The sequence below is a fragment of the Stenella coeruleoalba genome (assembly GCF_951394435.1).
Source record: "Stenella coeruleoalba genome assembly, chromosome: 16".
In the NCBI taxonomy this organism is placed as follows: Eukaryota; Metazoa; Chordata; class Mammalia; order Artiodactyla; family Delphinidae; genus Stenella; species Stenella coeruleoalba.
In genome coordinates this window covers 26,481,972-26,502,406 of record NC_137162.1, presented here as the reverse complement: position 1 = coordinate 26,502,406, position 20,435 = coordinate 26,481,972, and the positions used below count along the sequence as shown (strand labels likewise).

Here is a 20,435-nt window from a genome sequence, read left to right as displayed (position 1 = left end):
CACTTAAAATGGTAAATTTTATGTATGTTTTACCAATTAACTAACAAGAGGCCAATGTTTTTCTTTCCACAGACACTAGCATGAGCCCTGCAAACACGCCATCCCAACTTTTTGTAACCTCAGTGTAACTGATGAGCTGAAATCTACATCATGGTACACAATACTGAGTATAGGGCTAAACATACAAAGGTGTTTCCTTTTTGATGGGGAAGAGAAAAGGATCCAAATATACTCAATCAACAGAGAGCCACAGATCTTGAGCAGGAATGCAAATTGAAAATGAACACTGGACAGCCTTCAGGACAATACTATGGCAGTCCTCAGAATAATAATCAGTTTATAATCAAAGCTAACAATGTACCGAAGTACAGTTGACTCTTGAACAACATGGGTTTGAACTGCATGAGTCCACTTATATTTGGATTTTTAAAAATAAATGTGTACTATGGTACTTCATGATCCGTGGTTGGTGAATCCACAGATGTGAGACCGTGGATAGGGAGGGCAGACTGTTAAAGTTATAGGTGGATTTTTGACAGGGCTGGAGGGAGTAGTGGGCGGTGTTAGCACCCCAAACCTTCAACTTGTTTAAGGGTCAACTATACTAAAAATATTCTAGGGAATCCTTAGGGATCCTGGGTTTGCCTCCTAATCTTTTCTATTTCTACTAAATGAGGATCCAGAGACCTGGCTCCAAATACTCTTAACCTGCACTGAGTGAAAAACAGAGAAGTTGTGTCAGTGAAACATTTGAAGTATTACATTACACATTCAATAAGTTTAAGTTGCAGGGAAGTGGGTGCTCCATACACACTTGTTTCTTCATTGGAAAGTCTTTTCCACCAGGCACTTTGAAATTTTAGTGTCTGGGTTTGCTTTCAGGAACTACAAATTGGCTGCAACTGCTGCCTCTTTTTTTCCCCTAATTAATTAATTTATTTATTTATGGCTGCATTGGGTCTTCCTTGTTGGGTCTTAGTTGCTGCACGCAGGCTTTCTCGACTTGCGGCGAGCAGGGTACCCCCTCTCAACCGCTACTCTTCGTTGCGGTGCGCGGGCTTCTCATTGCAGTGGCTTCTCTTGTTGCAGAGCTTGGGCTCTAGGCGCACAGGCCTCAGAAGTTGTGGCACGCAGGCTCAGCAGTTGTGGCTCACGGGCTCTAGAGCACAGGCTCAATAGTTGCGGTGCATGGGCTTAGTTCCTCTGCGGCGTGTGGGATCTTCCTGGACCTGGGCTCAAATCCGTGTCCCCTGCATTGGCAGGCAGATTCTCAACCACTGTGCCACCAGGGAAGTCCCCAGCTGTCTTTTGACTCTGTACTAGAGGCAAGTGTCAGGCTCTTACTTAGCTCTGGCGCTAGTTTCCTTCCTTGGAGAATCTTGTGCATCAAATATGGCAGCAGTGTACAGACGTTCTGACTTTTCTGTATGCAGACTCAAGTGGAATAAAGCAGAGTGTGCAGGTTCTGGGAAGCTGCACCAGGAATGAGTACCTTGATGGTTCCCTGAGTCCCAAGTGAATTCCCAGAGGCAAAAGCAGCCAATCTGTTTCTCAAATGAGAAGAGCTCAGTACCACCCATCTGAGAATCCTGCTGTCTTACACTGGGCCCTCTCACTCCACAAGGAACCTTGTTCACAGAACTGTTCCTAGCATTAATGTACCCCACACAATGAGGACTTTCCCAGACTTTTTCCTATCCTGCTTTGAATTCAAGGGGAGGAAAAGAAGGTAGCAAGTAGTAAGCAGCAAACCATGTTGCCGTGTAGGAGAGTGGAATGAATAATGGATATGGGAACTTCTCCAGAACTAAAACCTGTCCCAGACATTGAAGTAAACCAGGTGCAGAGAGGAACAAGCCAACCACAGGAAGATACAATTAAGTGGTAGCTCAGCGCCTGTCTCAGAGAAGCAGAGGGGAGGTTTAATTACAAAACCAAGTGAATGACATTTAAATAAGATTAAAAACAGGAAGGAGATACAGAGCCTCCAGCAGAGCACAAATAAATGTCTCCAAAGAATCGGGTCAGAGAGAGCTGTCTGTTTGAACAGCTTTTACATGCTATGAAGAGAAAGAGATAGAAAGCAAAGACAGGACTCAACTAGGCCCTATTTTGTGGCCTGGCATGGAGCTAGGATGAGATGCCACAGATCCCAGGTCAAAACCCGATCATTAGGGGATATGGATAATTTCACAGTGACTGACAGAAGAGAAATATTTAGCTCCTCACTTGCTTAGGAGAGAGGTAGAAGAACTCAAATGACAGGCTAGAAATAGCACTAGTGTAACAAGTCAATGCCTCCAAAACCCCAGAGGCACTATAAACTCTAGCCAATTCTAGCATCTCTGGACAAAATCACCAATTACTCAGGGACATTGCCAGCAATCAGCAGGCTCATTGTCGGTCAGCCAAGTGGCACAGGAAAGACTCAGAAACCAACACTTACCAGCAGAATAATTTAAAAATACACTAGGTGGCTTCTCAGAATACAGGCAACTGTCTGGCTGCAAACCCAAGCACCTCACTGAAACAGAGACCAATGAATCAAACAAGAAAATGAAATGGCTTTGGCTGTATGCTATGAGCCTCTCCAGGTGAACAGAGCACAAAAGTTAGTATATCCAGTGGGAGGATTCTGGGAAGGTGGCAAAGCATGAAACACCAGGAATCTCTCTTCCCACCTAGGCAATAACTGCACTGGCAGAATCTGTCTGATGTAACTATTTTAGAACTCTGACCTCTGATGAAGGTTTGCAACTTCCAGAGGAAAACTTGGATGGTAAATTTGGTTCATTTTGGTCAATTTCAACTCTTAGTACATTACCAGCCACCTATCACCCAATCCCAGGCCTGTGGTAAGCAGCTGTGCACCTGTTTCTGAAGCAGCTTGCACACAGCTTACAGGAGATAGGGTGGGCAAAAAGGGCCCTGTCTTCCAAATACTGGGGATCTGTGCTATGATCACTGATTGCTGCTTCTAATCACAGAGGTGCAGACAAAGAGGTGGGCAGCCATTTTTGTTGCACCTCCCCTCATTGTTGCAAGCCCTTCCCCCTCCTGATAAGTGACTTCCAGATTTAAGGGGCTAGTGCCCCTTTTTCCCCACCTTCATTTTTTGCTTTTCCCCTTTCAGGAGCCAGACATTAAAAACTAGAATATTCGACACAAATGAACCTATCTAAGAAACAGAAACAGACTCACAGACCTAGAGAACAGATTTGTGGTTGCCAAGGCGGGGGCGGAGGGAGTAAGGGAGGGACAGATTGGGAGTTTGGGGTTAGCAGATGCAAACTATGATATATAGAATGGATAAACAACAAGGTCCTACTGTATAGCACAGGGAACTATATTCGATATCCTGTGATAAACCATAATGGAAAAAAATATACATATGTATAACTGAATCACTTTGCTGTACAGCAGAAACTAACACAACATTGTAAATCAACTATACCTCAATTTAAAAAAAAAAGGTAAATACTAGGATAATATAAACATTAACCAAGAAGGCATTCAGAAGTAAAAAAAACTAGGACATTCAGAAACAACTGCATATTCAGGGAAAATTAGAGAGTGACTGCACATGCCCAAGAAAAGGCTCAGAAGAGACCTAAGAAAACATTAAGTTTACACCTCAGGCTGATCCTCAGCACAGAGACAGCCTACAATCGAAAACAAAACAACAGGGAATTCGCTGGTGGTCCAGTGGTTAGGACTCCGCGCTTTCACTGCCAAGGGCTTGGGTTCAATCCCTGGTCAGGAAACTAAGATCCCACAAGCCGCGCAGTGCAGCAAAAAATAATTATAATAACAAAAAAATAGCTAAATCTGCAGAAAGGGGGAGAATCTGATTTCTTGAACCTTGAGGACATTATAAGTAAAATAAGCCAGTCACAAAAAGGCAAATACTGTATGATTCCACTTACATGGAGTACTTAGAGTAGTCAAAATCATAAAGACAGAATAGTTTCAGTTTTACAAGATGAAAAGATTTATGGGGAACGATGGTGGTGATGGCTGCATTACAGTGTGAATGTATTTAATACCATTGAACATACACTTAAAAACGGTTAAGATGGTAAATTTTATGTTATGTGTATTTTAGCACAATAATAAGTCAGTACGTCAACAAACTGCACTGTCTAAAGGCTCCACACCCCTTGAGATGAACTGGAAAAAAGAACAAATCCTTTCTTTAAATGGAAGTTAGGTTCTGTCTTACCATTTTCCTTGCTGTTAAAGTGTATCTGCTAAAAGAGAAAATAAAATTCTCAACTATCTCCAATTCCCCCTTTACTTGGGGACACTGCAATCCTCAGAATTACCACCCACCCTCTTTACCATGAAAATGAGTTTTTATGTGAAAGTTCCCATATGGAACTTAGACTCAGAAATGCAAGATCCCATACACCTCATTCCTGTGCAGCTGCCTCTAACGAAGCATGCTCAGAAGCTACTGGCTTCTTCTAGGGCCCTATACCACCTGCTTATTTTTTCCAACATTGCCCAATTGAAAGGTAGTCAAAAATCACCCTTGAAGAAATCCAGTAGTCAATGAGACCATGTCTCAGTGGAGCCATCTGATGTAGAACCAAGAACTTTAATTTCTTGGTTAAACCAAGAAAGTGGTTTTAGGGAAAACCACTAACAGACTTGTCCTGCTCACTTGAGATCCAGGGAACGATACCTTATGAAACCAAATGATACTTTCCTATACAACCAGTACAGACAGAGCAACAAAAGTACAACTATTCTTTCCTCTGCCTCTTTTAGTTGACAAGATGCTAATGGGCCTATGAGAGGTGACATTTCTCTGGATAGGAAGTGCCTTCATGTGCAGAGAAAAGAACAGAGATTTCTCACTCTTTTAAGGGGCTTTTAGGTGGGAATCTTTTTCTCCCTCTAACAAGCTAAACTTGTTGGAAATTCTTATCTTTTGCTTTTGCCAAGTTTCTAAGAGAAAGATTCAAAATAGTATAAATTTTGGATTTAGCCAAATGTGATGATTTGAAGGAAAAAATGGTTTCCTGGCATTCTTTTTCAATCCTGGGGCTTTGTACACTGCTATACAGAATCTTTATAACAAAATTATGAAAAGAGAGAAATACCTTCTAATGACCCTATATTAGAACATTCTAATTTTGAGAGGAACTGATTATCCACAGAAGAAAGAAGCCTCCATGTTTTTGCACATGGAAGCTAGAGCAGTCTTAATTAGGCACACCAAGCCTAGAATACATCTTGTAACATATTCCCCCAAATCAGAGAAAATTTGGGGGAAATAGGAAGAACAATTTAAAAAGCAATTTTAAGAACAAAATAGCAATAACAGCTGCCAAAATTCCTCTTCCCATATACTCTGTTTACTGCCATGTTCTTTCCCACCTGGATACCCTCTTCAAAACTAAAAGAAACAATATTATAGAGTTATATAAGATATCACCATTGGAGGAAGCTGGGTGAAGGGTACAAGAACTCTCTGTACTATTTTTGCAACTTCCTGTGAGTCTATAATTATATCAAAATAAAAAGTTTAAAAAAGTAACTAAACTAAAAGAAGCAGACAATTAAAAACTCAAAGGATAGTCTCCCCAAATCAGGAGGGGTTGGCAATCTGTCAAAGCTATACCTATTCAAGAACTGCCAAAGAAATCTACAGCTCAGGTCAGTCTTTCTCTTGATAATTTTCAATCCTGTATAAAAACAACTACAGTATAACAAGCTCCCAATGAAAGGTTCTCAATTCCCAGTCTCAAGGTGTACCTAACCATGAAATCATAGGCTTCTGTCAGTGATGAGAGTGCCAGCTGGATCCAGAAAGTTGTGACACCCTCTGGGTTTTCTATTTTTCCCAGTAGGTATCTGAAAGGTCAGGCCATGTACAGTTTCTCTCTTTTTCACAAAGCTGTGAATGCTTTGGATGCTGTTTAGCACAGTAAAGCTGAACAGATTGTTTTGGGGGCTTTGGGGGCCCCTCTTTCTGCAGGGAGGCAAATGTTGCCTAGTGGTCTGCTTCTGAGCTTAGGAGTCAGAAACTCGAAGTTCTAATCATGACTCTGTTTAGTGTCTTGTTCCATGATCCTTAGCAAGTCACTTATCCTTCTATACATTCTCCAACAAATGGTGATAAAAATAATGACTTATCACCCAGGGATGCAGCAGAGGGAAAGGGTAAGGACTGTGAGCCATAGATAAATTGTCAAATATAAAACGCCAATATAAACCTGCCTTTAAATCAACCCATGTTTTCAGACTGTGGAAAGCTACACTATTTAAATGCAGGCTGCCTCCCCAATGCCCCTTCTGCCTGCAGTGGAAGTAAAATAAGCTGACTCCATGAAGTTCTGTTCAAGTATTTCCCTCTCTAACAACTACATGCTTCCCTCTAAACATTCTGCTCATTGCTTGGTTAATGGCTTAGAAACCATCTAAGTTTCCATTTTCACTTGGTTAAAAGCAATCCATCTATCTGTAGGTAAGGAAGAAAGAGACAAAGGAAAGAGAAATTATCACTGCTCCCTTTTACAACAACAACTCAAATAAAAAGGTGGGAAGGGGCTTCCCTGGTGGCGCAGTGGTTGAGAGTCCACCTGCCAGTGCAGGGTACATGGGTTCGTGCCCCAGTCCGGGAAGATCCCACATGCTGCAGAGCGGCTGGGCCCGTGAGCCATGGCCGCTGGGCCTGCGCGTCCGGAGCCTGTGCTCCGCAACGGGAGAGGCCACAACAGTGAGAGGCCCGCGTACCGCAAAAAAAAAAAAAAACCCACAAAAGGTGGGAAGAAGTGAGAGAGTAGCACTGATATATACACACTACCAAATGTAAGATAGATAGCTAGTGGGAAGCAGCTGCATAGCACAGGGAGATCAGCTCTGTGCTTTGTGACCACCTAGAGGGGTGAAATAGGGAGGGTGGGAGGGAGATGCAAGAGGGAGGAGATATGGGGATATATGTATACATAGAGCTGATTCACTTCGTTATACAGCAGAAACTGACATAACATTGTAAAGCAATTATACTCCAATAAAGATGTTAAAAAGAAAGAAAAAGATACATGACAACAAATATCCTAATTTTTTTTTGAGATCCAAACATAACATTGTGCTGCTTTAAGAGAATGCTGATTCATCATTAATGGAAATTCTACATACCCATGCATCCATTCATTTATTCATTCAAATGTCTTCTGAGCCCCTACTACAAGCCAAGTAGTGTGCTAGGAATAAAACAATGATTAAAACACAGGCCCTGCCCTCCAGGAATTTTTTTTAAGAGGAAAGATAGATATTTAAGCAAATCATTGTACAGACATATGCAAACCTAGCAAAACAATGTGATATGCTCAAATAGAAGCCCAAAGTTCTGCAGGAATGTATAGGAAACACACATAGTGTGTTTGTTTCCTGTGTAGGAAACAAAACATAGTGACTAACAAGGTCTTTAGCCTCCAGAAGTTGAGAGAAAATACTAAGCTAAAGTTCCCAGGAGGAATGCAGCACAGTCAGTAAATAAAGAAAAACTATTTAACCAAGTACTAAGATGTTCTGTGAAAACAGAATTGGGAGGCCATGGAACCTAAAATTAAGACAGGATTCTTAACATGGGAACATGGATGGGCTTCAGAAGAAGGTCCATGAACTCTCTGAAATTATATGCAAAATATGTATGTGCAAATGGACATTTTTCTGGATGCAAACATCATATCTTTCATTATATTCTCCAAGGTAAAGAACTATTTCACTAGGATCTTACCCTAAAACTCAGTTATCTGACTCAACTCTCCTGTCTTATCAGAGGAGAGTTTTAAAACCTAACCTTTTACTCAAAATAGGAGATCTGGGTAGCCTAGAGGTCAGAGAAGAGCTTTTGAACTTTCCTTAACTTGGTGGAAAATAGTGACTGCTGAAAATAGGGCAATGAGAAAGGCAAGACTTCTTCCTTTCTATATTCAAGTTGAGGTTAGTCTAAATATATTTCTGCACGTACTCAGATACCATGGTGACAGGCATCATATAAATAGACAGTGGCAGCAGGGAGTAGGTCACGGATTATATCTATAAAACCAACGTATCAGGCAGGATTAAACCCCCAACTAATACAGCTGGCTCCTCCTCATCCATAAAACCAAGCCTGAGAATTCCATATGGGAATTTGGAGGGGGACCTCTGGCTACCTCCCCAATAACAAAGAGCTACTGTAGTCAAACAGTATAAGAATAAAAATCACCACTCAAAGTGCAGTGAGACTAAACGCCCCCATTCCAAATAACAAAAGGCATCTGCACCCCAGTCCACTGCTTCCTAGACACCCTAGGTCTCCCGTGTGTCTTATCTAACAACACATGCCCTACCAGTTTTATTTATAAGTATAATTCAACTAATGTTTGCAGCACATGTATGGGCAAGCATCTGTACGCATAAGCATATTTGCCATGATGAGTTTCACACACCTCCCTCAAATCCATAAGTCTAGAAGGCAAAGAAAGAGTGAAAACACGGGCAAGCCAACATATGAGGGGCAGTACCAGCCAAGGAGTGGGTGGGTCCTCCACAGCCACATTTATATTCACTGACTGCAATATTATACATTACTATAGGCTCTGATGCATCAGATGTAGCCTAGTATTTTGCAGCTTTCCTTAACACCTGCTGCTCTGCATCTCACTGTATATACTCCATGTATGAACACAGGGAGACAGGTTCCAGGAGGGCTCACCCCGTCTACGTAGGAAAAGGAGCTAACCTCACTTGGCAAAGAACTCTAGTACAAATGCCTATGCCTTAGGAAAAAGCAGCCATCCAACTCTCATCAATGACACTCATATACACCTCTTCTCAAAGTATCAAGGGCCTTAGAATGCCAATCAGTCAGTCTTGAGGTGGCAAATAATTTTTTTTTAAGTGTTTACTGAATTTGTTACAATGTTGCTTCTGTTTTTTTTTTAATGTTTTAGGTTTTGTTTTTTTTTATGTTTTGGTTTTTTGGCTCGGAGGCATGTGGGATCTTAGCTCCCCAACTAGGGATCGAACCCGCACTCCCTTCATTGGAAGGCAAAGTCGTAACCACTGGACTGCCAGGGAAGTCCCAAGATAGCAAATAATTATACATAGAGCTGAACACGACATAAAGTACTCAAAGAAATAAAGTCAACTGACCAACGTAGGATAAAGAATGGTCTCTTGCCTCATAGTTTTCTAGCTAGGTTAGTGAATGCTAAGATCCAGAAAAGATAAATATAAAAGACACTTTTTTATCTCTTTAAAAGATAATTGCCTCTTTAAATAAAAATGACAGAAATGTATCTTGGGGTTCATGACATATGTAAAAGTAAAATGTATGACAACAATAGCACAAAGGACAGAATGCAAGGTGGTGGTAGGAGAATAATGGAAAGCCCTGGGCCCCAGGGAGACAGACCAGAGTGAATGGGAGAATGCAATGGAAAAGGCAACGACAGGACAATGAGGAAGAGGACAACAGATGAAGAGGATAGGAGAAAAGCCAGAGAGATCCCAGGGGCCAGAGACAGGGTGGCTAGCATAGAAAGAAAAGAAAATAGAATTAAATAGAAAATAAAACCAGAAGAAGATCAAAGGCAGGCAGAAATAATAACTACCACCAACTCTTTAGTACAATGCATAACTTCATCCCAGTTATAGACATAAACCATTTGTACTTGCTATAAGTCCTACAATTATACCAATATCCAGAGATTTGCATCATTTTTGTTTTCTCTTTAATCCTAAATTTTTAGAACCTAATAATCATACAACTATCCATAGGCAACCAAATAGTCCTTAATATTAAAAAGCACTGTTCTGACCTAAGAAATTCTACTAACTTTAGTCATTTCAATCTCTTTTGATCTCTCTTTAGCTCTTCTGACATTCCCTCAATTTCAAACTCTCACATAATCATACTCTTCTCCTAAAATATCAAAATGCCACTATTGCCACTTACTGTTATTCTCCTACTCCCCCTTCACCACCATAGGCAGTAACTGCAAAAAACTTGCTAATCCATTAATTAAAGATCTCTACTTTACATTATGAAGGACTAAATTTAGAAAGCCAAATTGGGTTGGGAGGAAACCATGTGTCACAACAAGTGAGATGAATTCCATGGGAGGGTGTGGGGTTACTGACCCATTTCTCATAAAGCCTCTGACACTAACACACCCTTGTCTGCTCAGAATACAGAGAAGCTCTCCCAAGGGTGGGGCAACAATTTACCACTATAATCATCTGGAGAAGACTTTATTGTACCATCAGGTCACAAAAGCCACAGGACCTATCAGCAAGCAAATGCCTCAGGAAAAATGTCTCCTCTGCTTTTCTGAAACCTCCAATTTAGTTGCACAAAAGAAATGGGTGGCAAGCCAGCATTAATTGTACCCTTAGAGAAGAGCCACTTCCCTCCTACAGGGGTGGAGTGACTTTACTGAGCTACCAAATGGATACAAAGACAAAAGTAAACACTAATTTGCTGTTTTTGTCTCTGGCACAGGAGAAGTGGTAAAATTGACACTGTCTGTAAACAGTAATAATGCCAGATATAACACAAAGAACAGGATTCCCCCCATCTCTCCACCCCCTCCCCACCTCCTCTCCCTAAGACATTCCTCCTGAGATTACTCATCCTGAGGAAACACACAGAAGCCTCCCTATAGTCCATATGCTGCTACCAAATGGAACCAAGGGAGAATCCAAGTTTGTACTGACTCCCCATTGGAAGAATCAATGGAACTCAAATATTTGTTTCTACCAGCTGACAAAAATTACAGGGAGGAGAAGGAACAAGACAGAAAGTATGAAATAATGGTATGTGACATGGCCAGGTTTGGATTAGAACGAGGCTGAAATGACAAAAAGAAGAGTTGAAAATAGAAGCATCCTAAACAAACTAAAAAGTTTTTTAAAAAAATTCAGCTTGTGCCCAGGCCTAGGGGTTCATAAAAGATATAGGAAGGGGCTTCCCTGGTGGTGCAGTGGTTAGGAATCCACCTGCCAATGCAGGGGACACGGGTTTGAGCCCTGGTCTGGGAAGATCCCACGTGCTTCAGAGCAACTAAGCCCGTGCGCCACAACTACTGAGCCTGCACTCTAGGGCCCATGAGCCACAACTACTGAGCCCGCATGCCACAACTACAGAAGCCCACGCGCCTAGAGCCTGTGATCTGCAACAAGAGAAGCCACTGCAATGAGAAGCCCGCTCGCCGCAACTAGAGAAAGTCCATGTGCAATGACGAAGACCCAGTGCAGCCACAAATAAATAAACAAATAAAATAAACAAATAAAATAAACAAATAAATAAATTTGTTAAAAAAAAAAAAAAGATATAGGAAAAGAGGATGAATTCAAAAGAGAAAGTTACCTGACCAGAGCTCCCGCCAGGTATAATGCAGGCGTACTCTACACTTCTTCTGATAGCAAAGTAGTTTATGTACTACCTGAATGCAGCGCCTGTAAGAGAAAAAGAGAAAAACTGGAATAAGCCTAAAAATATGGTGCAACTCACCACAGATACCCTTTCTTTAATGAGGCAGCTTTTGCTAAGGCCACAAAAGACACTGGATATGAATCTGTACACCTGGGAAAGAAATGAACTTCTACCTGCAGCTTTCTGGTAGATAAATCCCCCCTGCCCAAAAAGGGAACCCTCTTGCACTGTTGGTGGGAATGTAAATTGATACAGCCACTATGGAGAACAGTATGGAGGTTCCTTAAAAAACTAAAAATAGGGCTTCCCTGGTGGCGCAGTGGTTGAGAGTCCGCCTGCCGATGCAGGGAACATGGATTCGTGCCCTGGTCTGGGAAGATCCCACATGCCGCGGAGAGGCTGGGCCCATGAGCCATGGCCACTGAGCCTGCGCATCCGGAGCCTGTGCTCCGCAACGGGAGAGGCCACAACAGCGAGAGGCCCGCGTACGGCAAAAAAAAAAAAACAACTAAAAACAGAACTACCATATGACATAGCAATCCCACTACTGGGCATATACCCTGAGAAAACCATAATTCAAAAAAGAGTCATGCACCACAATGTTCACTGCAGCTCTATTTACAATAGCCAGGACATGGAGGCAACCTAAGTGTCCATCAACAGATGAATGGATAAAGAAGATGTGGCATATATATACAATGGAATATTACTCAGCCAGAAAAAGAAACGAAATTGAGTTATTTGTAGTGAGGTGGATGGACCCTAGAGTTTGTCATACAGAGTGAAGTAAGTCAGAAAGAGAAAAACAAATACCGTATGCTAACACATATATATGGAATCTAAAAAAAAAAAACAAACTGGTTCTGATGAACCTAGGGGCAGGACAGGAATAAAGACACAGACGTAGAGAATGGATGTGAGGACCTGGGAAGGGGGAAGGGTAAGCTGGGACGAAGTGAGAGAGTGGCACGGACATATACACACTACCAAATGTAAAACAGATAGCTAGTGGGAAGCAGCCGCATAGCACAAGGAGATCAGCTCGGTGCTTTGTGACCACCTAGAGGGGTGGGATAGGGAGGATGGGAGGGAGACATAAGAGGGAAGACATATGGAGATATATGTATATGTATAGCTGATTCACTTTGTTATAAAGCAGAAACCATACATCATTGTAAAGCAATTATACTCCAATAAAGGTGTTAAAAAAAAAATCCCCCCTCCCCATCCCACACACACTGCTTGTGCTAATTCCCCCTATCACTAGGAAAAGGGAGCTATAACCACATATAGGTCAATATTCAATTAGGCACTACTGATACCATTCCCTTGAGTGTCTTTCCTGAGAGGAAGGAGGCACCACTAGACCAAAATTAGACTACTCCATTCGAAATTGCAGACATAGGATGCAAAAACATAAAATTAAAGACCTTAAGTCTTTAGATCTATTTAAATTTGTTTTTAATATAAATTAAATTTTAAATAAAATGTAAATTTTATTTACATTAAAAGTTAAATTAAAAATTCAGTTCTGGGGACTTCCCTGGTGGTCCAGTGGTCAAGACTCCACGCTTCCAATGCAGGTGGCCTGGGTTCAATCCCTGGTCAGGGAACTAGATCCCACATGCTGCAACTAAAAGATCCCACATGCCGCAATTAAAGATCCCGCATGCTGCAACGAAGATCCCACATGTGGCAACTAAGACCCAGCACAGCCAAATAAATAAATAATTTAAAATATATATTTAAATATATATATATATATATATAAAAAATATATATACTGGCTGAATGACTCTAAGCTGACTGCTTAGGGTGTTTCTTTTATGCATGTAGTGGTTTCCTATTTCAACACAAGACAGTTCCATTTTAACCTGAAATCTTCTTGTGGGGTCCACTGAAGTCTCTACCCACAGAGAATCCCTGATTAGAAGGAGTCCAAGTTTTCCATGTAAGAGTAACTTAAAGGAGAGTTTACTCTCCCCAGAGACTATTTCCCCTAACTCCCAAATCCTGGGCCAGCAGTGGGAGTGGCGGCAAGAATCACAGAGTAGACATCCAGAAGAAGAAATTCATTTGTTGGGTTTTCCTACCTCTTACTGCTCCAGGCAAGACTTTTCTCTCTTTTTTTTTCGTATAAGCACCTCCCCCCATTATTACTTTACCTACAGCATTCATACACAGATATGAGACTATTTCGTTTCTGACACAGATTCTGACTTGAGTATTAAGTGTTTCCATGCTCCATATTTCTTCATATTTCACCAGGAAGATTATACACTTATCTGAAATGGTAGAAATTCATTTTGCTTTCAATTTCTCATTGCGCTGTATGTTGCTGAAAAGCAGTACAAAATGAGAAGTGAGAGCAGCAAGCTGGCCTGATGCCCAGCTCGGAGCAGATAAGTTCACCTAAAAAGGACTTGATGCTCCAAATGTCAAAAACTGGAAAGAAGACTGGAAGTTGGGGGAGGGAGATATGGAAATATGCCCATGGGTAGTAATGAAGAAAGTGAATTCAGCCTGAGGGTAGGAACTTCTGCCCAGGCTCTGTCAGCTTGTTATCTTCTCCATCTTCCCTAACCTCAGGACATTCAATTAGGAAGCAGGTGGAAAAAGAACTGAGAAAGCAAGGCAAAACAAAAAAAGGCAGGAACTACTGGGGAGAGGGAGTTAAAATATTTAGTGTAGATCAGGTTCACTGGCTGAGATGTGAGGGTTTGGGTGGACAGTGACATACCGTAACTCTAAGTACTGAATACACAGTCTTATCATGCCATCCTCATCTTCAACTGTTATACCCATCATCCACTTAAATCAGGTAACATTTTTTCTACTCTCTTATCCTTCCTCCATGTACCCTACACTCTAATCCTCCTGAATTACTTTCTATTCTCCAAACATGCCACACTTTCAAGTCTCCAAGCTTTTGAACATGCTGGTCCCCTGCTTGGGATGTCCCTCCCCCACTCCTCTGCATAGAAAACTCCTACTGTTTCTTCATGACTCAGGTCAAACACAGCCCCCTTTGATGCCCCAGTGAGCATTAGTCACCCTGTACAAATCTTTCCTTTGTCATTTATCATAGTAGTAGTTAAGAAAGAGTACAGCCTCTGGGGTCAGACAGACTTGAGTTTGAATCTTGGTGATGCAACTCAACTAGGTAGGTAACTGTGGTAGCCGGCCTGCAAGATGGCCCCCAATGGTCCCCACCTCCTGGCATTCACAACCTTATGGAGTCTCCTCCCACATTGTATTAGGCTTGGTCTGTATGACCAACAGAAATGGCATGTCATTTGAGATTAAGTTATAAAAGGCATTATAGCTTCCATCCTGGGCTCTCACTCTTCTCTTTCTCTCTTGGATTACTTGCTTTGAAGAAAGCCAGCTGCCATGTCAAGCAACCCTATGGAGAGGCCCACATGGCAAGGAACTGAGATTTACCAACAACCATGTAAGTGAGCTTGGAAGCAATTCTCCAGCCCCAGTACAGCCCAGTAGAGCCCCAGTAAAGCTAACACACTAACTGCAGCCTCTGCCAAACCCTATGCCCAAACTACCCAGCTAAGCTGCTAGGATTTCTGAGCCACAAAAACTATGAGGTAGTAAATGTTTGTTTTAAACCCCTATGTTTTGAAGTAGTTTGTTACATAGCAATAGATAATACACCTGAGAAGGGGTGGGAACAGCTTAGGATTTACTGTAAGAAACTTTGGGTTCAAGTCCAGGCAATGGTGCTTACTAACAGAACAACCCAACCTCCAGAGCCTCAGTTTCCTTGCCTGGAAAATGAGAAAACTAAGACTATAATAATATACTACAACATAAAGAGCATATCCTAGAACTAGAACATTAGATAAACAAGCTAAAAATATAATCTGTAGCAAAACAAATCTGATCCCTGAGGTACTGATGTTCAGCGATCCTATCTAAAACAAGCAGAAAACTCATCTGGTAAGTGTTATAAAAAAAAAAAAGCAGCTTTTCATGGTCTTTGAGTTGAAATAAAGGATCAGACTAACTTTTTTTTTTTTTTCAGACTAACTTTTAAACACCCAAAAGATATGGAAAAATGCAAACCACAACCTACTTACCTAAAAGTAAAATTTGTATCATTATTTCATATCTAGGAAACCAAAAATATGTAGCCTACAAACAGTCTAAAAAGCTGGAGATCTACTCTAGTCAGAGTAAAATCTTTCATATCTCCCTAGATCCCAGGCCTAGCATTGGAATGAGGTACACTAAGCTTGCTGTGCACCAAACTTCCTCTTACTCAAAAAAGTGGAGGTACTAATTCTGTTGTCAGATTGAATTCAGATGCATTTTAAGGAATAAAGATAATACATATATTTGAGATCACACTAACATGGCACAGCTGTTAGGCACTGATGATAAGAAGAATGCTGAAATACCAAAGAAGAGAGAAAGCCTAAAGGCTTAAACTTTATTAAAATATGAAGATTTTCAGTCATCTCTAGTTATACTGGTTGTAAAGAATTGTGACAGACAATCAGATCTCCTCAGGAGGCAGGAATCTCCCAGCCTGGCCACTATATACATAATCTGCCTAGCTAGCAGAGTTCTGACTATGTGGCTAGTACAATGTAGGCTAAGAATGAACCAAAAGATCTATCCCTCTGGCCTTTCCATATCTTTTAAATACTGCTGACTCCTTTGATGCCAAAGCCCAGGGATGACTAAGTGGTCTGCTAGTATTCCATATCCTTGGATACAGGAGTCAGCTATGATCACTGCTTCAACGCATCAGCCCTGTTCTTCATGCAGTGTGCCTAAAAGTGATAATGAAGATACATAGTTTGTACTTTTCCCCCCTTCTGGAAAAATGTATAAAACAGGCCATAAAACACTCCCTGACACTTCTCCGCACATAAATGTGCTTTTCCTGAAGTGTACATAAAAATTTTGTGACTATTAAACTTCCCATCACTCCATTCTATAAAACAGATTTGCACACATTAAATGAACCACGGTACTTACACATAGAGATCCATAGGAAACTCCTTCATCATGTGTGTTACAATAAACTCTACCATCAGGTCTGAATGGGAAAAAGAGAAAAATTAGATCAATCAGAATGAAATTCATTGCTTGCCTTTGGGCTGGGAAAAAAACCTTCTCAGTGCACTTTATTTTATATAAGGCACTTTTTGCAACACTTTCACCACCTGCCACTTGTAAGGTAAAAAGAAAATTAGTTCTCTCCTACTTCCAGAAGGATACTTTGACCTGCCAATAAACTCAGATACAAGGGAGATTTCATTGTACAGATATTTCATACCATGACACTAATGCAAAATGCCAGAAGGAAATCATATTCTGAGAACCAAGTGATGAGGCAAGCAGAGAAAAAAACTATGGATCACATCCGTGTAACCAGACTCAAACTCTAAAGCTATGTCAGTCTATCTCGTCTTCCTATCACACTCAGTTTGACAGGTATTGACTGAAATGGTCTGAGGAGCTTTGGGTCAATAGAGGCTTAATATTATATAGCCTTAATTATTGTTTCTAAAATCAAGTAGATTTAGGAGGTAGGGCTGAATACCCAGGTGAAATGGAATTAAGAGTTCAGATCATTTACCTGAGGAAAATGTAGAATTCTGGGCAGATTAAATTACCTACAATACAGCCCCTTAGCTGTCAGCTCTGTCAGCCTCCTCTCAACTTAATTTACTCAGAGGAAGTTTTATATGTCTGAACCTTGAACTTTAAGCCTCCTGGCCAGCTGACACACAATTTGGACCAAGAAAGGGAGGGAAGAATTTGAAATCTTGATCAAGTGTAAGACAGTTTACAAATTTAAATCATGTATCAAGGTTAGACTTAGACATTTGTCTCCCTACAAAGATCTTTTTCTTTGAACAAGAGCACCCTTTAATTGAGCATTATACTCCTTGGGATTGCTTTACCAAACTCAACAAGAAACATGGTTTCTTAGGCCAGGGAAGAAACATAACCAGTAACTTCTTCTCTGAGGAGGAAGCGCACATCAACCAGGATCTATCCCTCATCTTAATCATGAAAACCTATCGCTGGCCCAGAAACATGCCAATTTTGATGATACTCACCCAGTACTGCACATACCAAAGGACGGCAGGGAAGGTTCTTGTCTGCTGCCTTCTTCCTGTGTCTCATAGGCTTCACATAAAAAAGAAATGAAACTAGTAGACATCTGAACTAACATCCAATGGCTTACCATCATGTTTTTCATGCAAATAAAATCACTACTGGAGGCTTCCCTGGTGGTGCAGTGGTTAAGAATCTGCCTGCCAATGCAGGGGACACGGGTTCAAGCCCTGGTCCGGGAAGATCCCACATGCCGCGGAGCTACTAAGCCTGTGCACCACAACTACTGAGCCTGCGCTCTAGAGCCCGTGAGCCACAACTACTGAGCCTGTGTGCCACAACTACTGAAGCCCGCGTGCCTAGAGCCCGTGCTCCGCAACAAGAGAGGGCACCACAGTGAGAAGCCCGCACACCGCAACAAAGAGTAGCCCCCGCTCACCGCAACTAGAGAAAGCCCGTGCGCAGCAACGAAGACCCAGCACAGCCAATAAATAAATAAAAAGAAATTTATTTTTCAAAAAAGAAAATGTGACTGTGTAAAGGCAGCAACAGTAGCAGTTTAAAAAAAATAGTTTTTTTTTAAGAAAGTTTTAATATAAACCTCAATGTGATATTTCTGAACATACCTCCAAGTTTTAGGAAATTCCCTGATCCTTCATACTCTTATTTCCCCCACCTCTCAGATGAATAAATCAAAGCAGGATCTAGCATCAACCAATCAAAGATCGTACTACATTTTGAAAGCAAAAGGCTTAGGCCCATCTCCTTGTTGAAATCTACATTACTGATACATTCTATCTCGTATATACTTGTATAAAAGTATATCTCTAGTCAAGATATACTTTTGAGGGGTTTTTTTGTTTGTTTTTAAATTTATTTATTTTACTTATTTACTTTTGGCTGCGTTGGGTCTTCGCTGCTGTGTGCGGGCTTCCTCTACTTGCTGCAAGCAGGGGCTACCCTTCGTTGAGGTGCGCGTGCTTCTCATTGGGGTGGCTTCTCTTGTTGTGGAGCATGGGCTCTAGGCACGCAGGCTTCATTAGTTGTGGCACACGAGCTCAGCAGTTGTGACGCACAGGCTTAGTTGCTCCGTGGCATGTGGGATCTTCCCGGACCAGGGATCAAACCCATGTCTCGTGCATTGGCAGGCGGATTCTTAACCACTGTGCCACCAGGGAAGTCCCTTTTTGTTTTTTGTTTGTTTGTTTTTGGCCACGTTGGGTGGCATGTGGGATCTTAGTTCCCCGACCAGGGATCAAACCCATGCCCCCTGCAGAGGAACTGCAGAGTCTTAACCACTGGACTGCCAGGGAAGTCCCCTGATACATTCTAATATTACTGCCATGGGTATATGATCATGGATCTTTCCACCCTCTCTTGAGCAGGTAACACCTCCATGACACACACAAAAAATCCCAACAACCAGTATGGGTCTTCTGAACAGCAGTTAAGCAAGAGCCCTTTAGCATAAATTTCCAGCCACACTTGTTCTAGTAGGATCAATTTTGTGTTGGCAGAAAAATTCCTCTAAGAAAAAACAAGAAGCAAAAGTCACACTTACCATTCTATGTAAGTTTACTCGAAAATTCATGTTGTCATCATGCAAAAATGCATTGGCATACTGATCCTAATAAAAATAAAAACAGATTAAAAGTAAGGAATGAGTGCTATACTTAAGACACTCAGTTTATAATCTGTCTATAATCTATCATCTTAAAGCCCAAGGATTTGTAGGACTTAAAGAACTCCTTTCAAGGACCAGTTAGAGAGTAATGGGATGAGCCTAGAGCCTTTATGTCAAGCCCCACTTAAGCCATGAGATTTCACTTGGGTGTAATTTCCCAGTGTGTCTCTAACTGGCCAAAAGTCTCTAAGCAAATTACGAACAATAAAAATTAAGGCACAGGCACTTGAGGCAAATGCTGAGAGGCATGTGTTTTCCTATTCTCTCTTCCTTCCCATCTGCCCAAGGAGCCTGCTCTGTTTGTGACAGCTTGAAGGTTTTCATAGGGATTGCAGGATACATGTGCAGGCCCCACATGAGGATCTACGATTAAGAAGAAAGGTCTGCACTCCGCCGGGAACGGGCTTGGCATAGCAAGAGAAAGCTGCTTACATGGCAGCTTTGGCAGTAGGTAAGACCCCGTCTCTCCCTGGCTTTGCTGAAGACTGATATAAAATCAAAAACCTCTCACCATGAATCAGTAATAAACATCCCTTGGCCCTTTCCCAACATCTCTTCTGAAGATCTGATGTGCCTACAGACTCCAATTCCTAGGAACTGTTACCATTTGTGAAAAACAACTCCTTTGAAGATTTTCTTAGAAAGATTTTTGAAAAGCAATTACACCAGTTCCACTGCTAATAAGCAGCTCTTCTATAACCAGCTACCCCTAACCTGGTGAAAAGCAGGTCATCTTTTCACCAAGAACATAAAAATGGAAAGACTGAGAGAGATCTCTGTTCCACATGGACCACGCCTTAATTGTTTTTCTTAGGAGAGAAAAGATCAGAGTAAGGAGTAAGTGAAGGAAGAGTCTGAAACTACAAATTTAGCTCTAAATTGACTCAATTTCTGCCATACCTGTGTTGCCACCAAGATCTAGGGTGAGTTCAGGCCTAATTAATCCAACCAAAAGTGTCTCCTTACAAAGCCCAAGCATCTCTTCTTTTTTCCCCTCGGGTTCTTGTTCTTCATCAAACTGCAATCAGCCCACTTGACTCAGTTTCCAATGCCCCTCTTCGGCTTTTGTCTCCACCTGTCCCCACAGAAACCTGAGCTCCTTTTTTCATTTTGCTAAATGCAAAAGACCCAACATGAACAGTTTCAAAAGGGCAGGACTGTTTTCTCTGAAGAGGTATAACTCTCTTCAGAGTTTCAAACTCTGAAGAACTAGAATCTTAAAAA

At 41.5% G+C, this 20,435-nt stretch overlaps 1 protein-coding gene across 7 annotated transcripts in view; it reads right to left on the bottom strand.

Annotated features, from left to right (window-relative positions):
* Positions 1-20,435, bottom strand: part of ARMH3 (armadillo like helical domain containing 3) — a 173,796-nt gene that overhangs the window by 97,737 nt on the left and 55,624 nt on the right. For all 7 annotated transcript variants that reach the window (XM_079900635.1, XM_079900639.1, XM_079900634.1 and 4 more), the window contains 4 exons: positions 19,089-19,154; positions 17,530-17,599; positions 16,439-16,499; positions 11,372-11,460 (listed from right to left, as the gene is read on the bottom strand). In XM_079900635.1, coding sequence (XP_079756761.1) covers positions 11,372-11,460; positions 16,439-16,499; positions 17,530-17,599; positions 19,089-19,154 — 286 coding nt within the window. The remainder of the gene's footprint in view (positions 1-11,371; positions 11,461-16,438; positions 16,500-17,529; positions 17,600-19,088; positions 19,155-20,435) is intronic.